The following is a 27,325-nucleotide window of genomic DNA, read 5'->3' on the forward strand; positions in this document are numbered from 1 at the left end:
CGGCATGTGGGATCTTCCCGGACCGGGGCACGAACCCGTGTCCCCTGCATCGGCAGGTGGACTCTCAACCACTGCGCCACCAGGGAAGCCCTAAAATTAATTTAAAAAGCATCCTAATAATGGCTGTTGATAGTCTGCATTCACTGGGCCTTACTTGGTGCCATTGATTATCGCTGAGTGCTTAAATATCAATATATTGCCTCCTTTGATCCTTAAAACTGCCACGTTCAGGACGCGTTCAGTGGACATTGCGGATGAGGGCACTGATGCCCAGAGGAGTTAATTTTCCAAAGTTTCCCAGCTTGTCAGTCGTGAAGTCAGCCTAGTGTTCTTAGTCATTTTATTTTACTGCTTCCCCCAGCCAGCGTTGGAAACAGAGTTAATGCAGACTCTCTTGAATGCCTCTTCATTACTTCAGTAAGTGACTGCAACCAGTGGTCACAGACCAAATACCCTGGCCTCTTTCCCCTGCTTTTCGTCTTTTAATGGCTCCTCATTGGCTTCTGGGGTAGAGTTCAAATTTTTTAACATAGTTAGAAGGACCATAATGATCTGGCTTCAGTGCATCCATCTATTCACCCACTACTGAGTCCTTACACAAACTTTTTGCTTCAGCTGTATCTGCTACTAGGATGTGCCGCTCTCTCTGACTTCCTTTGGCTCATACTTTTCCTCTGGTTAATTTTAACAACGCCTCCCAAATACTTTCAAGACCAAGGTTGTTAGAAGCATTTCCTTGAGCTCCCCCGTCTCAAATGGGTGCCTTCACGTTCTCTTAACGTTTTGTGCACACACCTAGAACATTCATAATACTGTTGATTATTTTCTTCCGTTTCTCCTATAACATGGTGACTGATTTAAGGGCAGAGATTGTGTGTCCTTTTTAATCTAAGAACTGGCAGTCCCTAGTACCTTCCAGACACTAAATAAATGCTGATGGCATGACTGAATGAAAAACAAAGACTTTAACAACGTTTGAGAATAGTTCTACCATCTCCTTTAAAGTACAAGGCAGAGCAATAAAATTATTGTAGCTAGAAGACAGGCTTACATTTTGAAGCAACATCTGTTAAACTCAACTGCAGTATTACTAGCTTAGGAAACCAAGTTATATCAAGTATGGTTATAAACTTTCTGTAACTGATCAGAGAACCAAGGATGGAGAGGAGCAGACACTTAAGGAAAGAACTGGAAGACTCCTGAAGTCTACTGGTACAGAAAGTCCAATATTAGTATAAGCGATATTTTAGGGAGTGAAGCATATATACCAAGTATTACCATTCTAAAATACAGAGACAAAGGATGGCAACAATTTAAACCACCAGCTTAATCTCAGATTAAGCAAGGTATCAAACTTCCAAAATCAGTGACTGTTGTCATGAATAATGCTTATTTCCCACTCATTTATATCTCGACCAAGGATCAGAACTAATGCGGGGAAAGGCGTTTCAGGATGCAATAATAATAAAAATAGTTCCCAGTTACTGACTGTGCCAGGAAATCTCTCTCTCAACAAGCTACAACAGCTCCCCGAGGTGGGTATTATTTTGTGCACATTACTGAAAATGGTACTGAATCTCAGGCAGGTTAAGTAACTTGCCCAAACTGACACAGCTCAAATGTGGTAGAGCTGGATTTAAAAGTGTGTGCTCGGGCTTCCCTGGTGGCGCAGTGGTTGAGAGTCCGCCTGCCGATGCAGGGGATACGGGTTCGTGCCCCGGTCTGGGAAGATCCCACATGCCGTGGAGCGGCTGGGCCCGTGAGCCATGGCCGCTGAGCCTGCTCGTCCGGAGCCTGTGCTCCACGATGGGAGAGGCCACAACAGTGAGAGGCCCACATACCGCAAAAAAAAAAAAAAAAAAAAAAAAAGTGTGTGCTCTTTATGTCTACATAGTTGGCCTTGAACTAGTCTATATCCAGGTTTTACATTTTGAATAATCCCTCCCCTTGCTTTGCTCTGAATAAAAAAGGATTCAGTTACTCAAATTATACTTATATTCTCTTGGGGGAAGAGGATACAGAAACACTCAAATTCTTCCAAATCGATGATCAGATGATAATTTTCAAATAATGGTCTGTTATAAAAATGTGTCTAAGTGGGTGTATATTTTAGTATGACAACTTGAGAAAATCTGGTTTGGGTAAATATGTCTCTTGCACCTATATTTACAGTCTTATTTTGTGTAGGTGCATGGTTTTCAATGGAAGGATTTAGGATTTTAAAAATTGGACCTCTTAAAATTAGAAAAAAAACCCCTAACAAGCATGATCATTACCATAGTATTAGGCATAGGGATTGTAGGGGGAAGGGTCTAAAGGGGAAAAATGAGCCAAAGGAAGGAAGCAACTGAAAGTAAGATCTGGCTCTCCAAGCGCTCAGCTGTTGTTTCTGAAACTCCCCTCAGTGTGTCTGAACAGCCTGGCTTTGGAACTGGGAACATCGCCAACCACAAGCACCATACATATTCATCTCTGGCTTGGCTTCTTCACTCTGCAAGGAAAGTAACTGAGATCTGCTTAGCTTGGCAAATCATGCAAAATGGGTTTCTCCACAGAGCTTTGCCTCTTTACTAGAACAGAACCCAGTCCGACACTGGAGGCTTTATCCTTCTTTTAAAATAAATCCCCCAAAGAAAATGCCATTGAGGCATGCTTGTTAGGAGAGAAATGCAAGTGTTGGTGTGGAAAATCAGTTGCTTGGGAAATAACTAGTAGAAATCTATGCATATTTTTAAACGTTCATTATAAAGTATACTTGGATATAATCATCTTTACCAGCTGTACTGATGGATGTAACTACCAACTTGTTTTGACTTTGAATAGGAATCATAAACACAAGGCTTGATATGACCACAAACTCTGGATCTAGAGGATTAGATTCCAGGAGATTCCAGGACATTGACAACTGCTCATTATTGGTTGGGATGAAACTATATTCAGTAGAAACTCTCTTAATCAATCTCCCTTTAACCAATTTACTGGATTAATTGTGACTCTCCATCCTCTTTGTAAAATATACTGACCAATGCCATTGAATGTTCCAGAATAATAGGTTTCCCTCTGTAGTACCCTGTGTACCTCTGTTCCTGCTACCAGTTGAGTCAAAAGCTTAAAAGTTTAGAGTCAATTATGATTATTCCCAATCCTGTTTATGCCAGTTGTACTTGTTATTGTAACTATGTAATTTAATGAATCTTACATAACCTATGAAATATGAGTATATTGGATCTATGAAAAAATCAAATGCTTTGGAAAGATTCAATAAGGGGGATTATTAGGCAAAAAATCAACAGTTAATTACATAGAGGAAAAACTTGAAAACATTGGGGAAATAAAAATCTAGATGGAGTAAGCATTCAGATTGCTTTAAATTATTTAAATTCTCACTGCATTAAAGCAAAACAACACACAAAAAACAAACCTGGAAATCATAAACTGTATATTATGGGTATGACTTAGGCAAACAAGTCAAAAGACTTGTAATTACAATCAGCAGAAAGTGTTGGCTTCACCCATAAGATTGGTAAATTTTTAAGTTAAATGTTAATGTTATAGATATATGTCACTTTCTATAAATCCCCACATTAGTTGACTCTTTCAATTCATGAACTTTTTTCAGTTAGCTTGGGTTCTTATCAAACCCAAGGGCGTCTGCTGTGGGGCTACTCAGATTGCTGGGCCTTGGCCCACAGCAGCATCATGATGAAGTTTGTTAGAAATGACAGTCTCAGGCCCCACCTAGGGTGAGCGCTCAGGAACTGTGTTTTTTTTTTTTTTGGGGGTACGTGGGCCTCTCACTGTTGTGGCCTCTCCCGTTGCGGAGCACAGGCTCCGGACGCGCAGGCTCAGCGGCCATGGCTCACGGGCCCAGCCGCTCCGCGGCATGTGGGATCTTCCGGGACCAGGGCACGAACCCGTGTCCCCTGCATGGGCAGGCGGACTCTCAACCACTGCGCCACCAGGGAAGCCCTGGAACTGTGTTTTAACGAGCTCTTCAGGTGATTCTGAGGCCTTCTCAAGTTTGAGAGGCACTGCTCTCCTGTATTCGCACATTACCGGAAGCACTAACAATGGATATAGCCCTTTTAGAAAGCAACATGGTACAAGACTCATCAGAAATCATAAGAATTCCCTTTTTATTTTGACTCAGTCACCCTACTTTTAGGAATATTTCCTAAGGAAATAATTCAAAAGAAAATAAGTTGAAGAAAGATATCCACGCATAAAAATATCGGTTATTGTGCCACCTACAGTAATAAAACAACTGGGAGCAATCTAAGTAAGAAAAAAAGAATGGTAAATACGTTAAGGGCAGTAAATTAAAATGATAGCTATTAAGGGTTTGTAAAATGGTAACATGTTTATAAAGCTAAGGAAAAAAGAGAACACGCACTGTAGTTATAATTACGTAATATAATATCAACTGGAAAATGACCAGTTCTATTGTATTAGGGTGGTATCAGGTGATGATTTAGTTTTCATCTTTAAACTTACTTTAATATAGCTATAATGTTTATATAATGAAAATATCTTAATTACATCATTTAAAAGCACCATTATTTAAAATTCATACTACACTCTCAAGGCCCAATTTAAAGACCCTCTTAACTACAAAAAAACACTGCTGCAATGTCACTAGCCAGCTGCTGTAGGTAAAACACCAAGATCTAATATCTTTGGTGACAGACGGGCAGTTAGAGAAATCAGTCTTAACTAAGGAGGTTATCCATACCTGAATTATCTTCATCTTTGCGGATTTTCAGCTTTACCAGGTCTTCACACTGCTGAAGGATCTGAACTGCATCTTCCATGGAACAGTTGTCCAGCCTGATGTTATCTATGGCAAGTAATTTATCCCCAAGTTCCAGGGTTCCCGTTCTGATAGTAAAGGCATAGCGAATGCATGATTAATGATGAGCACTTAACCAGGCCATTTAAGAGGCATTTAGCACAAAGCAGCATTATGGTAGTCTTTAGAAGAAATAAGATTCTTCAACTTTTAAAACTGCATTTTATTGACAAATCCCCTTTTTCCAGTCTTAATCTGGATGGCTGCCGTGACATTAAATTGCAGAGTATTAAAAAATATTTTTCTTCTGCTTTCTTCAATTAGACCAGGACAACCATGTAAGCGTCACTCAGGAATTCTAAGGTTTCCAGGAAAGGGGGTAATGGGCCCAGGTTTACACAGCCCGGGTGTCCTTATACTTCTCCAGATTGTTGCACCACTTTTGGTCCTTGGCAGTCCAGATACTAGGAGAGGACACAGGGAGTGAGGCGAGTCAAGGTGGGATGGACTTAGGGGAGGTCTGAGTCCTGGTGTCTCTGCTATTTCCACCTGCACTGGGGAACTCACTACGGCTGCAGTAGGGCGAAAAGGTGAATTGGATGCTATCTGGAAGGTGGCCATTGAGAGCCTAATACTGGTTATGGACTGCTTCAGGTCTTGAAAGTTTTTAAAGGTCCATCATGAAATGAGAAAAACAACGAGAAGGCATATGTGCTTGCAGGTGCTTCTGTATGTGTATGCACACATATCTGTAAGGAAGGTTATGTTTTGGGAAGAACCATCCTTTATGCATTATGTCTGTGACTGAGATTGCTAATTGCTTCCCAGAATCCATTCTCCCTTCCTTGTTCTGGGTCATCCCCTAAAGATAGACACCGCAGACTCTCTCTGCACCACCCCACCTCCCTTCTATGGCTGGAGAAGCTGGAGAGGACGGCAGAGCTGTTTCTCCAGCCCTGCGTTGCCTGTCTACCTCCCAACTGCTGTATGAGAGACAAACTTCTGGCTTGTTGGATCCACTCCGTTTATGTCTCCTTGTCACAGTATCTGAGCCTATACCTATATACCTAAGTTCATACAATGTCCTTCCTACTTTTTGAGTGTTAAAATATTTCTTTAATGAAATAACTGTGATAACAGATGGGATTTTTAAAGTTCTTAACTGGAAAATAAAAAGAAAGTTAACAGTCTTACATCAATATTCCTAATCACTTAAAAATATTTTTGATCTGTGAAATTGAAAGTTTGAGGCTCCCTGATTTTTGTGGTCTATGAACCAAATAGGATACATAAACACTGTTTAAGGCTCAAGGACCTGGCTTGACTAGGGAGGACATCCTGGCATCTAGCAAAACTCTCCCCTAAGCTATTATCTCCATGTGGGGTGACTCTCATCAATGGGGCCACTTTCAGTTTTTTAGCGGGAAAAATGAAGGATGGAAGATGATCAGGGAAGGAGAGGCTATATTGGACTCATGAATGACCCTAAAAAACATTTTCATGTGATTGTTGTCTGCATTGGGTGCAGAAATAAACTTACACCGGGGGAGAGCTCTACATAGCCATCGACATTAGGGATGTCAAATATAATTGATTAATCGTGGCTGCCTGGAAAATATTGAGAATACCATGACCTATTAGCAAGGTTGTCTTGGGTGTGGAAGAGGTCGTTTCTGCTGTAATTAAGAAATACCTTGGGATGAATCAGTAAATCCATCTTTCTTACCTGTGTGCCACACTGCCTTTCTTGATATCTGATATGACCAGGGGGTCTCCTGGTTTTCTACTGGATGGTGCTGTAATAATGAAGATAGGATAGTCACATCTTTATATCCACGATTCACCCACTACTGTACAGGTCTCACTGTATAGCAACCATTAATGCAAGTACAGTTTGTACACAAAGCAAAGAGAATCAGCAAATGAATTTAAAAATGCGCATATTACCTCTTCTTGATAATAAAAATATGTTTGTGTTAAAGTACTCGAAAACTAAAGCAAAGTTATTTTAAATCTGCAATTGGAGAAAGCAACTGAAAAGCTGCCCATCTGGATTAAATCTATTTCAATCTGTGATTCTCAAGAGAGGGAGGTGAAGAGTGAATAGTCCAACAGAAAAGAGTATTAAAAGCAATTAGGGGCTCCCCTTAGTGGTACTTACATGTGATCCCTTCTCCTACCCATTCTTTCACTCCTTACCAGTGAGGAGACACCACTCTTCACGGGATCCTGCCACATTACTCAAGTGTACTGGGTGGGAAAGTGGATGAGAATCGCTAATGTAAAGTTTTTTTTTTTCCCCAGAAGGATATCTTTTGCTAGATAGACTGCAAATATTAAATTTTTGCTCACAAATTCATACCTAGAATGCTCTGAAATGTTCAGAAATCTGACTGATGCTATTTATTTATATTTATATATATTCATATTTAAACATGTACATGTAACTTTTATTGAGTTTGTAGATAAATCTATTAACCTGCACAGTGGTCAGTTGGGGCTTTATAAATTTTCTTAGGAATATTTCCCTTTGGTGGTAATGAAATAATAATAATGAAAAGCCGTTAGGAATGAGTCTACTTAGACTTAATCCTCAAAATGAACTATAGTCCATATTTAAGTACAAAAATATCATCTTGACCTAGAAAGTTTACATTTAATTTAGGAGTTCGATAATTAAAATGAACATACCAACATTTATAAACAACAATTTGCCTACAATAGGAGATGTTTTACCAACCTGAAGCCTGGAGTGATTTCTTTCTTAGGATCATTAAAAGGCGGCTAATGTAAGATTTTATTATAAACAGTCTGATCACCCCATAATAATCATAGAACCATATCATATCCCATAATCCCATTTGAATCCCAGGAAAATGTTTATGCACAAGAACAGATGGTTTCATATCGCAACACATCGTTGAAAGAAAAAGCAAACACATATACCAATACCTTACCCACCGAGTTAGTCCACAGTAAATGTTAATGGGACTTCATCCAATCACTATTCTTAGCTTCTAGCAAAGAATGCAATACATTCTATTTACTACAATTAATTCATAATTTAAACCTCCACTCAATGATTTGGTATAATTCTACTACAGAAATATAAACATCCAGCGGTTTTACTCATATTACATTTCAGAACAGCAAACTGTTCTGGGCACAGGGCACAAAAACAAAAAGTTTGTTATGACCAGCAAATACAACTTTCCTAGCAGCTGCCAATAACTTTACACGAATATTTTTCCAAGCTTTAGTGACCATCACAGAGCACTCAATGTTTCCCTTGGTTTTTAAAAAAATTCATTTTCCATTGAAATGGACTAAAACAAAACAGTATAGGCAACGAAATGCATCAAACCCATCTCTGTCATCCTTCTAACAGAGGAAAATAACAGTGTGACCTCTGGACAAACCCACACAGCTTTGCAGAGGGGTGTGAAACTTCTAATGGTCTACAGACATGTATGGTGCCCATTTCATGTTTACTACATTCTTCTCTTTCTCCTTTAATCAAGTCCATACTTGAGGTTTGAAAGGTTCATCAGGGTGGATGCCCACTGGAGTGATGAAGCTGAGCACAGAAGTTGAGCTCCTGACACTATCACTACCATGCTTACCAGGCACATTAAATGTGGCCATGCCTTTGGGGCTTCGAGGGCTCAGTCATGGTTTGCACACCCTGGCACCATGTTTTATTTTTTCTTTTTAAAAATTTTTTTATTGAAGTATAGTTGAGTTACAATGTTATGTTAATTTATGCTGTACAGCAAAGTGACTCAGTTATACATATATATACATTCTTTCTTTATATTCTTTTCCATTATGGATTATCATAGGATATTGAATATAGTTCTCTGAGCTATACAGTAGGAACTTGGGGCTGTTTATCCATTCTATATACAATAGTTTACATCTGCTAACCCCAACTTCCCAATCCATCCCTCCCCTACTCCCCTTCCCCTTGACAACCACAAGTCTGTTCTCTATATCTGAGTCTGTTTCTGTTTCATAAATAAGTGCATTTGTGTCATATTTTAGATTCCACACGTAAGTGATATTGTATGTTATTTGTCTTTCTCTTTCTGACTTACTTCATTTAGTATGATAATCTCTAGGTCCAACCATGTTGCTGCAAATGGCATTATTTCATTATTTTTTATGGCCGAGTAGTATTTCATTGTATATATGTACCACATCTTTTTTATTCATTCATTTGTCGATGGACATTTAGATTGTTTCCATATCTTGGCTATTGTGAATAGACCTAGCACCATGGTTTTTTTTTTTTTGAGCCTATATTATTTATTTATTTATTTATTTTTAAACATCTTTATTGGAGTATAATTGCTTTACAATAGTGTGTTAGTTTCTGCTGTATAACAAAGTGAATCAGCTATACATATACATATATCCCCATATCTCCTCCCTCTTGCATCTCCCTCCCACCCTCCCTATCCCAACCCTCTAGGTGGACACAAAGCACCAAGCTGATCTCCCTGTGCTATGTGGCTGCTTCCCACTAGCTATCTATTTTACATTTGGTAGTGTATATATGTCCATGTCACTCTCTCGCTTTGTCCCAGCTTACCCTTCCCCCTCCCCGTGTCCTCAAGTCCATTCTCTACGTTCACATCTTTATTCCTGTCCTGCCCCTAGGCTCTTGAGAACCCTTTTTTTTTTTTTTTTTAGATTCCATATATATGTGTTGGCATACGGTATTTATTTTTCTCTTTCTGACTTACTTCACTCTGTATGACAGGCTCTAGGTCCATCCATCTCACTACAAATAACTCAATTTCGTTTCTTTTTATGGCTGAGTAATGTTCCACTGTATATATGTGCCACATCTTCTTTATCCATTCATTGGTCGATGGACACTTAGGTTAGCACCATGTTTTGATTCTTCTCTGAGGAAGGTACAAACCAAGCATGCTTTGCTTGACTTGTAGTGCTTTAAAAAATTAGTTGCCTACATTTAAAAAGAGTAGATTTCATACTGATGTTCAGCTTCTTTTAAAAAATTAGAGAGGCAATATGGTATAGTGATGAAGAGGCAAGATTTGGCAGCCAGAATTGCTTGGGTTCCAAATCCTGCCTCTTCCACCTATAAGCCGCGTATGCCTGAGCACATAGTGTTGAGACACCTTAGTTTCCTGGTCTGTGAAACAGTGATAAAGAACAACAGTGCTGATCTCATACAGTTTTTGTTGTAAGGACTGAATTTTTCTATGTAAAGTGACTGGAGCAGTGTGCATATGACACACTACATAAGTGTTTATTATGATGATTATCCAGCAACATTGGACTCACTTTCCCACTCTCTCTTTCAGATGGAGCCTTCCGTCTCTAATTTGCCACTGTCCTCATTGGAAGGATCTCACTTCCTGACTTGCCTCACCAACGAGGGCTTTGTGACCCTTTGAGTGAGAATACATTAGCACTCGCTCAGTGCTTTGAATTTGCTTGGAGTTCTCCATTGAACAATTTGGTGAAATCCATTGAAGTGAAGTTCACAGAGTCATCCATCGAACACATACTCATTGAACAGCAACTATGAGCTAGGCACGTCTGCTCTGGGCACTGGCCATGAAATCCTGGAGAAAAGCTGGATAAAAAGGGGAGATGGGGGGACTTCCCTGGTGGTCCAGTGGCTAAGACTCCACACTCCCAGTGCAGGGGGCCCGGGTTCGATCCCTGGTCAGGGAACTAGATCCCACATGCTGCAACTAAGAGTTTGCATACCGCAACTAAAAAAAGAAAAAATCTCGCATGCTGCCTCTTTCTACTATGAAAGATGAGAAGTCAGTTCTCTTCCGCCTCTACATCACCACCATATTCAGACACAGTTCTTGTTCCCTCATTCTTCCAATACAGTTTTGTCATTTTTTGTAAAATCGATATTTAGCATTTACTTTAGTATGACTGCAAACAGTATTAGAAGACAAGCCATGTTGCATGGCATGATTACCTGCCTTTTCTACAGGATATATTTTCTGTTGTCTTGATGTCTTTGTTGGCTTAATTTTCTTGTGTTTACCATGAATTCAACTCCTCAGATTTGTAATCTCTCAACATGTTATATCATATCAAGAATTCTATTAGAGGTTTCCAACCCATCTGGAATGTTTGCTTTCTAGGGTTACTACACAGACCTTGGGAATCTCCTTCCCACAGACCCTGGGAACCCAGAGTTTCTTTTCATTCCTGTTAAATTAATTAAAGAAGGAGGCCATTAGACTGAGGTGGCTCTAATGCTGTGGTAGCCCAAGGAAGCCAACCAAAATCTAAGCTTTTACAAGGTTATGAGATCAAAATACTAAGGACAACCAGTCACAAACAGCCAACTAGGCTTTAAGTTACAGCGAGTTAAATAATTTCCTTTCTTTGCCTCTGCTCTTCCTATATCTGTCTTTCCCCAGACTCCTGTTGGGGGAGCATCCCTAACTACTTTTGGTTTGGTGCTGCCAGATTTGAATCAAGTTTTTTGCTCAAATAAACTCTTAAAATGTTTAGTATGCCTCGGTTTACCTTTTAACACTCTCTCTTGCATCCTGAATCCGATTCTCCCTCTTTCCGGCTTTGCCCTCTTTTGGTGGTTGGTGCACGTTCTCCGACAGCTTCCTGAGGAAGAGTGCACGGGAGGACAGTATTCTGAATTCTTGCATATTTTTGTCTTTTTTTTTTACTTTTCCACCTTTGCTATAGATGGAGAATTCTAGGCTGGAAATTTCTCTTCCCTCAGAATTTTGAAGGCACTCTTCCGTCGGTTTCTGGATTCCAGAACTGCTATTTGTTGAGAAGCCTGACGCCATTCTGATTACTCAGTTACTATCTGTGTTCTGATACACTGTGTGAAAACTGCCCACCCCCGCTGGAAGCCTGTAGGATTGTCTTTTTTCTCCCAGTTTTCAAATCTCATGACGATATGCCTTGGTGTGGGTCTGCTTTCATCCACAGCTCATGGGCCTATACATCTGGAAACTTATATCCATCAATTCTAGGAAATTTATGAAAATATATCCTTGATGCTTTTCTCTCCTCTTTCTTTTTGTAACGTCTATTATTTGGATATTGTGTTATTTGGACTCGTCTAATTTTCCTATTTAGCCTCGATTCTTCATTTATTTATTTGTTGTTTTGTCCTAATTTCTAGAAGTCTTCCTCAACATTTTTTCCAGTATTTCTGTTGAACTCCTTCATTTCTGCCATATTCTTACTTTTCAAGAGCTCTTTGTTTCCCTCTGGAGGCTACTGTGTAATAGTATTCAGGGCCTCCCACCCAGGGATACAAATGATGTTAATGATCTTTTTTTTTTTTTTCTTTTTAAAGTTTTCTTCCTCCTGCATATGGCTATTTCTGTTTTTTCCTTTGTTCTTGGTGACAGTCTTGCATCTTAGATTCTTTCCTCCAAGTGCCTGTGTTTTTCTTAGCTGTCTGTTCACATCAAAGATGGCTCTGCAAAGTAGCTGTTTGAAAGCTTGGTGCCCCTGAGTGGGGCTCCTGGATTACGGTCGTCACTGTATAGTTCGGGCCAGACTGCTTCTTTGGGTCAGATGGCACTGATTCTTCCTCCAGCTCGGAGGGGATTAAGCCTGGATACCGGGCTTCTTTGAGTTTCTGTGAAAAGACCAGCAGCCTCCTCCCGGACCGGGGCGCGAACCCGTGTCCCCTGCATCGGCGGGCGGACTCTCAACCACTGCGCCACCAGGGAAGTCCTCTCCCATCACTCTTGCTTCCAGAAGTTCCTGATTCCACCTCTCTGACTTGCTGGGAGTTTAGGATGCAAATCAGGCTCACTGTCAGCTTTTCACTCTGCTTCTTTAAATTAGTCTTTCTCCATCTTCTTTGCCACCTTCCAAATTTGGTTGCCGTTATCTATTTTTCTTTTTCTCTTCTCCTTATGAGTTTCTGCCTCCTGAAAAATCATATACTGTCATTTTAAAATGGGGGTTTGGGGCAGGAGCAGGGCTAAATGCGTGTTTTCAAGCTAGCATCTTTTGACTCACGAAGCTTTAAAATCACTGGTCGTCTGTCACTGTCAGAAACTGGATCTCACAGTGAATTTGGATTCTTTTCTTCTCAAACAGTTGTTGGAAGAGGTAGAAAATGACAGTCCCTATCTTTTGTTTAAAACACTTTTTCTGTATCTGAAGACAGGTGAAATCTTCTGTAGTGTGAAGCTAATTAAATGTGAATCATTCCAGGAACATTCTATAATGTCTAGCTGTTCATGGAACTTGCTCTGCTAGTCAAGGTACTTTGCTCAAAGGGCCTGATAAACTGTCCAAACTACACTGGAGAAGCACACACACACACACACACACACACACACACACACTCACTCACTCACACAATCATTCAGTTTTACTTTCATTGTAACCATATAAATATGTGCGTGTGTGTGTACACACACACACACACACACACACACACACACACATACTACCTGGCAAGTAAAACTGGTTATTTGATTTGAAATGGACCAGTGAGTAGAGTTTTTATTGCAAAGTTGGCAAAAAACCATGAACCTTTCTCTTCTAAATACGTTTAAGACTTAAGGCGAAAATGACAGATTTGTTCTTCTTGTTATAAAGAATGCTTTATGATTTTACAAAAAACAAAGCAAGCCTTTGTTCCTAAGACAATTCAGTCACAACTAAAAAGGAAAGCCAACAAATTAACTGCACTCACAAAATGCTGTCTTTTGCTTTTCTACTACAGGATCTGGGAAGATTCATCAATCAGATGGTGACAGGGATGAGTGTTAACATGAACACAGCCAGTGTTAAGTCAGACAGAAAGGGTTTGAATTCCTGCATGGCCTTTTATTAGCTCTGGGTCTTTGGGCAGCTTATCCAGCTGTCTAAAATGGGCACAGATGTTATAGGGCCACTTTCAGGATTAAATGAGAAAACACATATAAACTGTTTAGTGCCATGCACGGTACAAAGTAGATAAAACTCCCTTGTAATAAAACCTCAAAAGAAAACTTCGATACCAAAAGATCTTTACTGACAACTACACATTGCAGAAACAACCACAGTTCTGTGACTTGAAAGGCAGGTGAGCTGCATTGGAGGGTATGGGCTCTGGTTTCTGATTGGCTGAGGTGTCAGACCTTCAAGATGCTGCTTCTTGTCCCAGACTGCATCCTTCTGCTAGGCTGTTCTACTTTATTTGCTATAATAAATTACTCCGTATCATAGCAATAAAATCTATAAAAGTAATGCCTGATACTAATGTGCTATGAATGTCTCATCAGGAACTTATCAAAATTAGTCTAAAACTGCTCACCACATCCAAAATCAGAGGGACTCATTTCTCAGTCAATTAGGTATGAAGAGTGAGCCTTAAGCCAAGCGTGAAGGCTCTGATGGTACGCTTCCCGAGATGGAGGCCTATTTCTCACTACTCAGAGCTTTCACAAGATGAAGATACAGAAAGAGGACTTTGTATAAAGATAGTGAGATCATTAGAGAAATGCAAATGAAAACTACAATGAGATATCATCTCACACTGGTCAGAACGGCCATCATCAAAAAATCTACAAACAATTAGTGCTGGAGGGGGTGTGGAGAAAAGGGAACCCTCTTGCACTGCTGGAGGGAATGTGAATTGGTACAGCCACTATGGAGAACAGTATGGAGGTTCCTTAAGAAACTACAAATAGAACTACCACATGACCCAGCAATCCCACTCCTGGGCATATACCCTGAGAAAACCATAATTCAAAAAGAGCCATGTACCAAAATGTTCATCGCAGCTCTATTTACAATAGCCTGGAGATGGAAACAACCTAAGTGTCCCAGATGAATGGATAAAGAAGATGTGGCACATATATACAATGGAATATTACTCAGCCATAAAAAGAAACGAAATTGAGTTATTTGTAGTGAGGTGGATGGACCTAGAGTCTGCCATACAGAGTGAAGTAAGTCAGAAAGAGAAAGACAAATACCATATGCTAACACATATATATGGTATCTAAGAAAAAAAAATGTCATGAAGAACCTAGAGGTAAGACGGGAATAAAGACACAGACCTACTAGAGAATGGACTTGAGGATATGGGGAGGGGGAACGGTGAGCTGTGACAAAGCGAGAGAGAGGCATGGACATATATACACTACCAAATGTAAGGTAGATAGCTAGTGGGAAGCAGCCGCATGGCACAGGGAGATCAGCTCGGTGCTTTGTGACCGCCTGGAGGGGTGGGATAGGGAGGGTGGGAGGGAGGGAGACGCAAGAGGGAAGAGATGTGGGAACATATGTGTATGTATAACTGATTCACTTTGTTATAAAGCAGAAACTAACACACCATTGTAAAGCAATTATACTCCAATAAAGATGTACAAAAAAAAAAAAGATAGTGAGAAACATTCATAAACCCCTGTAGTGCCTCAGTTTCCCTAACAGTACCTGTGTGTGTATGAGTGAGAAGAGGGTCCTTTGATTTCCTACTTAGGTAGGATAATTACGATTGGCACTGAATTTTGTGGGGTAGAGACTTGCTTAAAATATTTCATGAGGCTCTATGTGGAAAATAAATATCGATCATTATAATAATTAACATTCACTACGGTTCACAATGTGTTCTGGGCACCTTACATACACTAACTCATTTAAGTTTCTCAACAATGCTACAAAGAAGGTAACGAGCACACGTCATTTTATAGACAAGGAAACTCAGTACAGAGAGGGCAAGAGAGTTGGGAAGTGGGGCAGTCTGGGCTCTGAGTCCTTTTGCTCTTCATCATTTTCCAAGTTGATCTTTCTTCAGTTCATGCAACAGACTTTGCACAAACATCTATATGCCTCATTGCTCTCAGAGGCTCATTTCCTGGAGGGCACAACTGGTCAGAAGAACATTGTTTACAGACTCCTCATTCACTCCTTCAACAAAGACAGGGATTAAACAAGCATCTTGTATGTGCCAGGAACTGTGCTAGACCTCAGGAATTTACTGTTTCGTAACAATGAAAATGGATTCTGTTTTTTTTTTTTTTCTTTAGCAAATTCTGCTTTCTCAACTGGCAAAATATGAGTATTTTCCACAAGGAGACACAAACTCAGGATGGTGATGATTAGTTGTGTAAATGGAGCTGGAGCTCTAGAAGAACTGACAGGCATGTTTGATGAGCTTACGTATCATTTCTCCATCCAGGTATGGCACAAAACTTTTGGCTTCCGTGAATAGCTTTAGTTTACAACTGGCTAAAATTCAAGCAGTTTTGTGGGGTTTTGGGATAGTTTCCATGATTGGTATTAAAATCAGTTTTAGTACATATGTAACATCATCATAAAGCACAATTTCATATGATTCTTTATGTGAATAAAATATTTTGCGGTTGTGTATACATGGCTACACTTGAAACAAACTGAACATATAAATATTGACTTTGAAAAAGGTATCTATCACAGGATTAGTTTTTAAAGGGATACTCTACTTTATAGTTAACTTACATTTTTATGTATATTAATTTTTAAGAATAAATCTATTGCGAGTTGCCATATGATCCTGCAATCCCACTCCTGAGCATATATCTGGACAAAGCTATAATTCACAAAGATACATGCACCCCTAGGTTCATAGCAGCACTATTTACAATAACCAAGGTGTGAAAACAACCTAAATGTCCATGGACTGACGAATGGATAAAGAAGATATGGTGTATACACACACACACACACACACACACACACACACACACACACACACAATGGAATATTACTCAGCCATAAAAAAGAATGAAATAATGCCATTTGCAGCTATGTACATGGATGGACCTAGAGATGATCACACTAAGTGCAGTAAGTCAGAAAGAGAAAGACAAATACCATGTGATATCACTTATATGTGGAATCTAAACTATGACACAAACGAACTTATCTATGAAACAGAAAGAGACTTACAGACATAGAGAACAGACTTGTGGTTGCCAAGGGGGAGGGGGATGGGGAAGGGAAAGATTGGGAGTTTGGGATTAGCAGATGCAAACTATTATCTATAGAATGGATAAACAACTAGGTCCTACTGTATAGCACAGGAAAACTATAGTCAATATCCTGTGATAAACCATAATGGAAAATAAAATAAACAAAACTGCTTTTCAAATAAAAAAGAATAAATCTATTGCATTAAAAAAGACCATCCTCTTAAGTAAAATTTGAGAGTAAAATTACAGTGTGGCAAACTGTGTGGTAAGAGAAGCTTCTGAGGAATAGGTGTCTTCTGTAGATGCACCAGTAGTAAGCATTTCTAAGGACTCAAAACTTAGTACTGGCCTGTGGCACTCAGTGTCTTTACTGAATGGAAGCAGGAGGAAGAAAGAATGGGGTGGAAGCAGGGTCTCTGCGTGCAGCCAGCAGGCTCTACACTGCACAACTCCAAGAGGTACCATGTTCATGGCCAATTCTGATGGAATAAATGAATAGAATGGAATAGACAGGATAAATGAGAACAGGGTTAAAGTTACATGGGGGTTGCAGAAGCCACGTGGAGCCCCAAATACTTTTAGAATAGTAAGTTCTGATGAGCTCTCCCTTAATCTCAGCAAGCACAGCTGGTGACAGAACAGTGGCATACCATCTTTGCTTCGTAATGAACAAACCGAAAGGGGAAGCGACCCAGTTAAAGGCGTAAATGACTGTAGTAGCAACTAGAATAGGTCTGGAGTCTCCAAAGTCCCATTTCATCTTTCTACTTACTCTACAGAGGAACGTCAGATCCATCAGTCCTACTTTTCTCCCAGTACTGGGGGTTGGGGGAGATACAGCCTCTCATACATATGGCTTCTTGTTCTTTTTTTTTTTTTTTTTTTTTTGGCAGTATACGGGCCTCTCACTGTTGTGGCCTCTCCCGTTGCGGAGCACAGGCTCCGGACGCACAGGCTCAGCAGCCATGGCTCACAGGCCTAGCCGCTCCGTGGCATGTGGGATCTTCCTGGACCGGGGCACGAACCCATGTCCCCTGCATCGGCAGGCGGACTCTCAACCACTGCGCCACCAGGAAAGCCCTGGCTTCTTGTTCTTAACATTTATTCGATATTGTAGTACCACTATTTTTGGTGTTACATTAGATATATGTGATTTATTGGTTATTAAAAAAACTTCATTTTCGATGTTAAATGTATATTGTCAAAGTTGAATTGGACAGCTCCCATTTCATACACCCACTTGAGAACTCTCTGTTTTTGCCTTAGCCACTGATGTAAATGCTATCCGACAAAGTGTAGTGAGGCACCTTTATGTAGCCTCATCACTCTCTGGAAGGCACCACACCTTGGTCACAGATGTTGCTTCTAGGTCTCCTTTGGTCTTCATGCATTAATCATTTGCTTCATTTTCTTGGAGCATTTATGGATGAACTTAGTTTATGGATATTAAAAGCATAGAGACCTCAATTTCCATTCTATAAATTTCCACTGGGGCTCAAATTTTCAAAGCTGTTTTACCAAAGCAGTTATAAATCTAGAGCCTGAGGAAAAGAGGGAATTAAACACATTTATATGTCCTCCTTTTCTTTTTGGCTTGGTTACCCAGGCACCTTGTGCCATGGAGGAATTCAGGAAGTTACTAAAGAAAAGGACATTATTTCATTCTTGCAAAATGAATTATAGATGCATAGTGGACAGATGGGGAGATAGTCTCAATAGATTATTTTGAAAACTTAATCTATAGTATGTTAAAATGTACAGACCCTCTATTCCTTCATATGCCATCTAATTATTCATGTGGGGTGTGTGAGACGTATTTAGTGAGTACTTACTCATTATTTGCCAGGGACTATACTAGGTATATAAATATGTTATTTTATTTAATACTCTGAATAACCTACAAAATGAGAATATTTTGCAGATACCCTTATTTCCATTTTATAGGTGAAGAAACCTGAGACTGAAGAGAATTACAGTAACTTGCCCCATTCACACAGCTATTAAGTGCTGGAGGGTGACTGGCTCCACATTTTTGTACCATTAGGTAGAAAGTTGGCAATGAAACTTAAAACATTTGCCACGCCTGTAAACCATTTGAGAATACACTTTTCTAATGTCTTCCTAAAACTCTGCATTTTAAAAGATATCACTTGTACTTACAACTTATGGTTATTCCAAGTTCCACACTGTGTTTCTTAGGGAGCTTTACATGAAATGTTCCACTACTCGGGATGACAGACTCTGTAATTTCAAAACAAAAAAGAATGTGTTTAGAGAAGACTAGGAAGATTGGAGCACCAATCAGTGAAAATGCATCAGGAATACTTGTATCATCATCATCATCTGTAGTTAAAGCTGTAGGAACTGACATAAAATCCTGAGAAACTAAGCTCCTTGTGAAGAACAGACGTCCTACCCACAGGCAACAGTGCATAATTCACAGCAACAGTCGAGTTCCATGTTTTTAAAGTGTGATTCAGACAGCATCTCCATCAAATTTACCTAGGATGCAAGTTAAAAATATAGATTCCCGAATCATCCCAGATCTGTGGAATCCGAATCTCTGAAGACAAGGCCTAGACATCTGCATTTTAAACATATTCTCCAGGTGATTCTTAGGCACCCTAAAGTTGAAGAAACAAAAGTAGTTATATTCTTTTCTCCCCCAACCATATTTTTTTGCAGAGTTTATTATTCAGCAGTGCTTTCTTTTTTTCATTCATAGCTGGGGGAGATCGATTTCAGAAAAGATTTCAGTTAGCTGTGCCGGTTGTTGATTTGGAGGAGGAGGGGTGTGCCTGAATTTGTAAGGTAAATGTGGAAGAGTACACTTAAAGATGTAGAAGCAGGAGTGATATTCAAAATATCTCACAACCAGAATGGTCCCGACCACAACCAACCAGACTGAGTGCTGAGCAGAGTTGGAACAAAGGGACCCAGGAGGTCCCACTGCACCAAGGATGACCCTCCAGTTTCTGGATCGTGGGGACGTTTCAGGGAGGAGCACGAGGGCAGGGGTCACTGGAACAGAGCGAAGTTGGGCTCAAATGTTGGCCAACCAGTAGAGAAGTAAGCTAATGTAGCAACAGACAGGGAAGCGGTGTGTACTGCCCAACTCTCAACCTTGGATAGATCTACTGTGATTTTACCAGGGCGTGACTAGTATCGGAGAAAGAAAGAATTGCTACATATTCTTAACTATATTCTTAAAATTCCTCTAACAGTCTGGGAGGCCTTCAGTTGGAGACAAGGTTAAAATGGAAATATCCTCCGAAGAGATAACATCTATTCACACTAAGTAGCTAATGACTATAATCCTTTCTTGAAGGCTTTAGAAAGGGGTGGGAAGGGTTGGCAAGAAACAAAGGAAACATTAGCATAAGGGGAGGCTTGTGGGATGTCGGAATGAAACCACTTTTTCTGCTTGATTTTGCGCCAAGCTAGCTCCCAAACCGCCACAAAGAATTAACTATAGCTGCTGTGATGTGGGTAGAACTATTCGGTCCTCAGGCCCCTAGTCCAATTTGTTAATCACATTTTTAACATGTTTTGAGTCTCTGCAAAGCAGAGGTGAAAGGTGGGGTGGCCTCATGGAAGCAGAGTACTTCCTTCCTTCGTCTGTCTTAACCTGCTCTTCCTGGCCTTTTCTACTTGCCCATGAAGAATTTAGGCAGTAAACCTTTTATAAGACCAGAACCTGGGCTTCCCTTGTGGCGCAGTGGTTGAGGGTCCGCCTGCCGATGCAGGGAACGTGGGTTCGTGCCCCAGTCCGGGAAGATCCCACATGCCGCGGAGCGGCTGGGCCCGTGAGCCATGGCCGCTGAGCCTGCGCGTCCGGAGCCTGTGCTCCGCAACGGGAGAGGCCACGGCAGCGAGAGGCCCGCGTACCGCAAAATAAATAAGTAAAATAAATAAATAAATAAATAATAAGACCAGAACCTGATCTTCCAACTCAGAGTAACTGCCATAGACAAACTGGAGCACACAGTAAAATTTTGATTTTCCTGGGCCCTCTAGGCTTCTAGAAAGTCATCTGTAAAGAAGGTTCCCCAAACTGCCCTGGTAAGTTTCAGCCGGGGCTTCTGGGTAAAGGCAAGTCTGCCCCCTCTGGCCTCTTCCTTCTTCCCAGTTCTTTCCTCATTTCGCTGGGGCGTGAGGAAATCTGTTGCCTTCTCCCACTTCCTCCCTCTCTTCTTAATTCTCCTGTCCTGTCAGGTGTGGCCCCTTGAGTGTCACAGATGTTGTCCTCAACTAAGACTCAACTAAGATGTGCCAGGAAGTAACAACATATATTTATTTGTTTATTTATTCATGAAGAATTTGTATCCTTCCCATTTCCCAATCCGAACTTGAGATAGACAAAATTAGTTATTTCCCCCAGTAGATTTCAAAAAGACTGGCTAATTTTAATATATTGGGGCAGAAAAAGAGAAATGAGGTTAAGTAATAACCACCTCGGTATGCTTTACTTCCTTACTTCAGGTGCTCCAAGTATCACAAACATTTACTTCTAAAAGATCTCTCAAATCCTTCCTTTCATCTCTTCTCTGAATCTTTGTGAAGGCTAATTACTACCTCCTTCCCACCACCAAAAGAGAAAGTTTAGGAATTTGGAATTAGCATGCAGACTGGGGGCAGAGAAGGTATTTGGAAGAGGCTAGTTTGGCCCATCTGCACCAATAGCCAGGCTGCAGAGAGAAGGCAGAAAGAAACAAGTGTACTTGAGGAGAGAGTGTGAGGTCTTGGAGAGAGCCAGTGGTTAGCCTTGACAGCCCCTGGGTCTAGCTCTTCCAGGGGCTGCCTATTCCCTGTCCTCAAAGGCTGTGAAACACCAGTGTGCTTCCAGGAAATGCCTCTCTTCTGTCTAAATTAGCTTGAGTGCGTTTCTGTGGCTTGCAACTAAATAGCTTTGCTATTTAGAGAACTCATTTCATGTATGTTTGTTTTAGTGTTATCTGTTTTACAAAAACGTTCTCTGTGAAAGGGGAGGGGAGCATAATGTATGTATATGTGTATCCACGTATGTATATGACATCTTGCCCAAGATGCTATACAAGTGAGTCTTTGATTCATAAGGGCTTGGAAAACACAGATCTAAGATAGTTACTATAGTAACATTTTGCTTTACATTTAAAACAAATTATTTATTTTATTTATCTGTTATTTTTGGCTGTGTTGGGTCTTCTTTGCTGCGTGTGGGCTTTCTCTAGTTGCAGCGAGCGGGGGCTACTCTTCGTTGCAGTACGCGGGCTTCTCATTGCAGTGGCTTCTTTTGTTGCGGAGCACAGGCTCTAGGTGCGCAGGCCTCAGTAGTTGTGGCACACAAGCTCAGTAGTTGTGGCTCGTGGGCTCTAGAGCGCAGGCTCAGTAGTTGTTGCACACGGGCTTAGTTGCTCTGCGGCACGTGGGATCTTCCCTGACCAGGGCTCGAACCCGTGTCCCCTGCATTGGTAGGCGGATTCGTAACCACTGTGCCACCAGGGAAGCCCTTGCTTTACATTTTTAATGTAGGGAATCTTGACCAAGATTAACATTGTTAATGACACTGAAGGAGACATTATCACTTCCTGGAAAACAGTAATAGATCACTTTTGACTACCTAAGATTTGAAATATTTATAATGATGAATAAATATCAACATATGAATCTCTTTGATCAAGCTGTGGCTTCATTTTAATCTTAAATGTCAACATGATTTATTTTCTATTTGGTAATTTCCCCCCCCCCCCCAACAATTACTTGGTTGTTAAAGCCAAGGCACGTTTAATTTGGGGTTTCTTAAGGAAATAATAATAAAGAGGAAAAAGATCCAATATTTGGAGAAACAACAGGTTTAGAGTAAGTAAACAGAACATTTATATTCTTAGACTCCCATGTGATTATTTTGTGCTTCCCTGGTTTTGCTTTATCTTTGTTAATACTGTAATTAAAAACACATTTGGGTAAACAAAGTCCTCTTTCTTTCCAACTGGTCTGCTTTTTCTGCCCAAAGCGTTCATTGTTGGCACAGTAAGATAACCACCACATCACAATTCATCAACCTGGACACCCTTGTGAGACTTGAAAAAAATTAAGGAATTATAACGGGGGCAAATGTAAATGTTTAACTCCCACTGACACAGAGAAAAACACTGGGGATTCTAGTAATGATGGCAAACAACATTTGAGAGGATTTTTCACGGAGGCTTCTTGCCAAGGACAAAGCTGTATTTTTTCCAACAAAGTAACTTCAGCATTAAAGTAGAAACTTCAAGCATTCATGATATTGTACACTGGTATTTAAAAGACAGTATTGAAAAAGGCAGAATGTAAACTGTGCATATGTTATGATTATAGCTTTACAAAATTATATGTATGGTAAAGGACTTTGGTAAAGAAATACGAAAACAACAAACTTTTGTTTATTAGAATGATGGGGTTATAAGTAACTTCAGCACAAGAAAAATCCCTTTAACATTACTACAATTTGTTTGGACAGTGGTACCCATGTAAAAAGAGATAGATTTAGGCAAAAGTGTACTCACCGTCAAGCTGTTTAACCACTGTCTGTGTCACTTAGAATGTTTATAAAATAGAGATAGGTAATCTCTAAGATCCAATAGTTTGAGAATTAGTGTCTGGGTATAATATATTTCTGAGGAAGAATTGGAAATGAATGGTGGTTCATATCCAGACAGTTAGGAGTGATACACATAAAATAAAAATGCATGTATAGCACAAGTAAATACTTAGTAGCCACTGCTATGGAGCAGGTCAATCGTGCTGGCCATTCCACTACTGGAATGTAGTGAGTAGATGCTGCTCGAGATCCTACAGTGCACAGGAGAGACACCTCCCCTCAACAAACAATGTCAGAAGGGCAGAAGCTCAGAAATCCTGCTGTTTCACGCTGGGAACCTTAATATTGTTTTTTTGTTTGTTTGTTTGTTTGTTTGTTTTGCAGTACGTGGGCCTCTCACTGTTGTGGCCTCTCCCATTGCGGAGCACAGGTTTCGGACGCGCAGGCTCAGCGGCCACGGCTCACGGGCCCAGCCGCTCCGCGGCATGTGGGATCTTCCCGAACCAGGGCACGAACCTGCGTCCCCTGCATCGGCAGGCGGACTCTCAACCACTGCGCCACCAGGGAAGCCCCCTAATATCGTTTTGAAGAGGGAGTGTAATACGATATGGAAAAGACAGGTACAAGTCAACAGACCCGGGATCTACCGTTCACTTTGCTGTATGACCTTGAGTTTCCCCACCTGAACCTCAGTTTTCCCATTCATAAATAAATGAAGGTATTGGATTATAACAGTCCTCCCGCCATGAATGTTCTACAATTATAATGAGTACATTCTGGGGCCACAGGACAGCCTTCTTTGAAAGGTATACCCTCAGTGCCATCTGACTGATCCTTATGAGGTCTTTTACTTGCTTCTGCTTGGCCACAGCTGACGGGAAGGGGAAGATGCCACACCTAAGCTGGGCCACTTAGATGCTTTTTCTTGGGAATTAGAAGTTAAAAATGGCTGGTCCGGGCTGGGCATGTTAGCAAGGGTGGGGCGATTGTGTACAGTCAGAAATCACAGAAAACTTGTACAGGGACAAAGGGAGCAGATATGAAGAAACAAGCAGCACCAAGAGACCAGAAACCTCAGAGAAGCAATGGGTATGAAATCAATTCTTGGTGCAGACTGAACTTCCTGATCCTAGTCTCTCAGGAGTGCCAACTGTACTTCATTCATTCATCCATTCACCAAGTATTGGCTGAGAGCCTCCTGTATTCCAAGCACTATTCTGGGTGCTGGGGTACATTCTTGAACAAAAGGCACAAAGTCCCTGACATCATAGATTTTCCTACTGGAGAAGACAAGACAATGAACAAATAAATATACCCCATAACATCAAGGCATAAGAAGGGATAAGAAGAGCTATAAATCTGGGCAAGGGGACAGACAGTGATAGATATCATGGAAGGCTTCTTTGAGCAATCTGAGCAAAGATCTGAATGAAGTGAGCAAACCACCCAGACATGTTGGGGAAGAGCTGCCCAGGCAGAGGGAACAGCAACTGCAGAGAGACTTTGATGGGATTGTGCATGGCAGGAGCAGCTAGTTCATACTCCCTCCTCATTCCAAGTCCCTCCCTCCTCATTCCAAGTCCCGCCCTCCTCATTCCAAGTCCCGCCCTCCTCCTGAGAGATTTCACCACGTAGATGCTCCACCCATCACTCTGCATCCCCCACTCCCAGACCTCTGGTTGAATGATACTTGCCTCCACTCTGCTTCACTTCGGCAGCTCACTACCCTGAGCCTTACTTGACCTCTGAAATCTTAAACTCTAATATGCCACTTTGACCTCAGTCTCCTGGCTGTTAGCCTTCTCATTCCCTTCCTCTCACTCCCCCCATTTTCCTTCCTGAAGACTCCTAGTTCCTTAAGGTCTCTCATGCTGATCCTTTATTGATTTCCGTCCCTCTCTAAGCTAGATTCTTTCAAGCACAGGCAGTATGCGTAGTGCTTAGAGTGTGGCCTTTGGAGCCGCACTGCCTGTGTTAAAATCTCAGACCTAGCATTAACGGGAATCTCCGTTTTCTGGGGACATAATAATAGTAACTTTCTCCATTGCTGTTTTAAGGACTAAATGAGCTAATGCACAGGCAGGGCTTAGAAAAGTAACATGCCATAGAGTAAGCATTTGATAAATATCATGATAATTTTGATGCTATTATCATAACCATTCCTCTGCTCTTCCTGCGACGATTTGAACCTCTATGACTTACGTGCTCCTTCTTTGAAACTTCTCTGGAAATCTCAGTCTATGGATCAATCTAATCATCTACTGTCTTTGCTTTTATTCTTCGGCAGTTGAGGTCTTCTGACAAAAAACTACTTGACCATGCAGTTTGATGCTGCTATAGACTTAGAGCTTCTGGACTCTGCTTGGTCTACCACCCAGCTTGAAAATCCCTTTACATGAGTCTGGTTGGTTATCTCATTCATTTCCCCATTAGCTATTCTAAACCTTCACCATTCTTTTCAGCTCCCCAGGGTGCTGACCCTTTCACCCTTGCTTGACAGTTCTTACATGATCTTCCTAAACACAGCTAAAAATGTAATTACATTCTCACATCTTTCTCTTCAAACTCCTAGGGAGAGGTCTTCTAGTTTCTGTCTTAGACGAGTTATCTACTTATGTTCTAGATAACGTCCCTTCTCATCCCTTCGGAAACCCGTATCTACCAATTATCTCTTTTCTCTCTCATTTATTTCGGGCCCCAAACATGCTCAAATCTCTCCAGTCTTAACCAAACAAAATAACACCTCTCTGAATGTGGAATCACCTTCTATCTGTTGTCCCATCTCCTTTCATCTACAGCTAAATGTCTTGACACTGCCAAATGTCCTCTGGAGCAAAACTGACCTTGGTTGAGAACCACTGATTAGAAGATAGGGTGGTATAGGACTTCCCTGGCGGCGCAGTGGTTAAGAATCTGCCTGCCAATGCAGGGGACACGGGTTGCAGCTCTGGTCCGGGAAGATCCCACATGCCACAGAGCAACTAAGCCCATGAGCCACAACTACTGAGCCCGCCCGCCTAGAGTCCATGCTCCGCAACAAGAGACGCCACCGTGATGAGAAGCCCAGCACCACAACGAAGAGTAGCCCTCGCTCGCCGCAACTAGAGAAAGCCTGTGCGCAGCAACGAAGACCCAGTGCAGCCAAAAATAAATAAATTAAATAAATAAATTTTTTTGAAAAAGAAGATAGGACAGTATAAAACAGAGCACCAAGTATGTAACTAAATGTTGCAGAAGTTCTCAAAAGAGGAGCCCATGGTGGCCTCCAGTCCTTTTCATCTACTCCCTGCATTTTTCCTGCCAAACTGTCTTCCAAGACCCCTTGGCAGACAGACAACAAGCACAGCTTGTCTGTACTTCTCCACACTTTCTTCCCTCACCCCTCAGCTCCCTGCAATCTGACTTCTGTCCCCCAGTTCCTTGAAACTTCTCTACGGTGTCTTCCTTCCTAATTGCCGAATCCAGTGGACATTTCCTTTCCTGCCTTTCTTACTTGAATTCTCCGCAGCACTTTTATGCTACTGACGGTGACTTTTGCCTTGAAACTCTTGCTTTGGCTTCCAAAGAGTTTTGGTCCTCCCACGTCTCCTATAGCATCTTCAGCGTCTCCTTTACTAGGGTCCTTTCCCTTTAAATCTTAGTATTCCTCAGGCAAAGTCCCCCCTCAGTCCCCTTCTTTACACTACCCTTTCCCTAGTGGTGTCCTTTATTCCATGACTTTAACCATCACCACCATGTTGGTCACTCCTCAGTCCTGCTCTCCAGCAGAGACCCCAATCCCAGGCTCCAGGAGGTAGCCTGCAGTCTCCTGGGCACTTCCTTCTGCATTCCAGTGGCAACACACTTTCAGCAAGTCTATTCTTATCTTTCAGCAGTTCTTTCTTGTGTCTAATTGGATACAAAGTCCTTGAAGATGTCGATCCTTTCTATTCTTTCTTTCAATGATCTGAACATAGCGCAGCACCTAGCACTTAGTAACTGGTACTTGGGAAGAGTCTTTTGAGTAGGGAATGGATGTACTTGTCCTTCTTTCCC

At 41.1% G+C, this 27,325-nt stretch overlaps 1 protein-coding gene across 1 annotated transcript in view; it reads right to left on the reverse strand.

Moving 5' to 3' along the window:
• GRIP1 (glutamate receptor interacting protein 1) overlaps positions 1–27,325 on the reverse strand; it is a 216,184-nt gene that overhangs the window by 61,003 nt on the left and 127,856 nt on the right. Inside the window, exons 12-14 of the mRNA XM_007447392.1 lie at positions 18,892–18,972; positions 6,516–6,585; positions 4,733–4,878 (exon numbers count right to left, since the gene is read on the reverse strand). Of these exons, the coding sequence (XP_007447454.1) occupies positions 4,733–4,878; positions 6,516–6,585; positions 18,892–18,972 (297 nt within the window). The remainder of the gene's footprint in view (positions 1–4,732; positions 4,879–6,515; positions 6,586–18,891; positions 18,973–27,325) is intronic.

The sequence above is a fragment of the Lipotes vexillifer genome, unplaced genomic scaffold, assembly GCF_000442215.2.
Source record: "Lipotes vexillifer unplaced genomic scaffold, Lipotes_vexillifer_v1.1 scaffold170, whole genome shotgun sequence".
In the NCBI taxonomy this organism is placed as follows: Eukaryota; Metazoa; Chordata; class Mammalia; order Artiodactyla; family Lipotidae; genus Lipotes; species Lipotes vexillifer.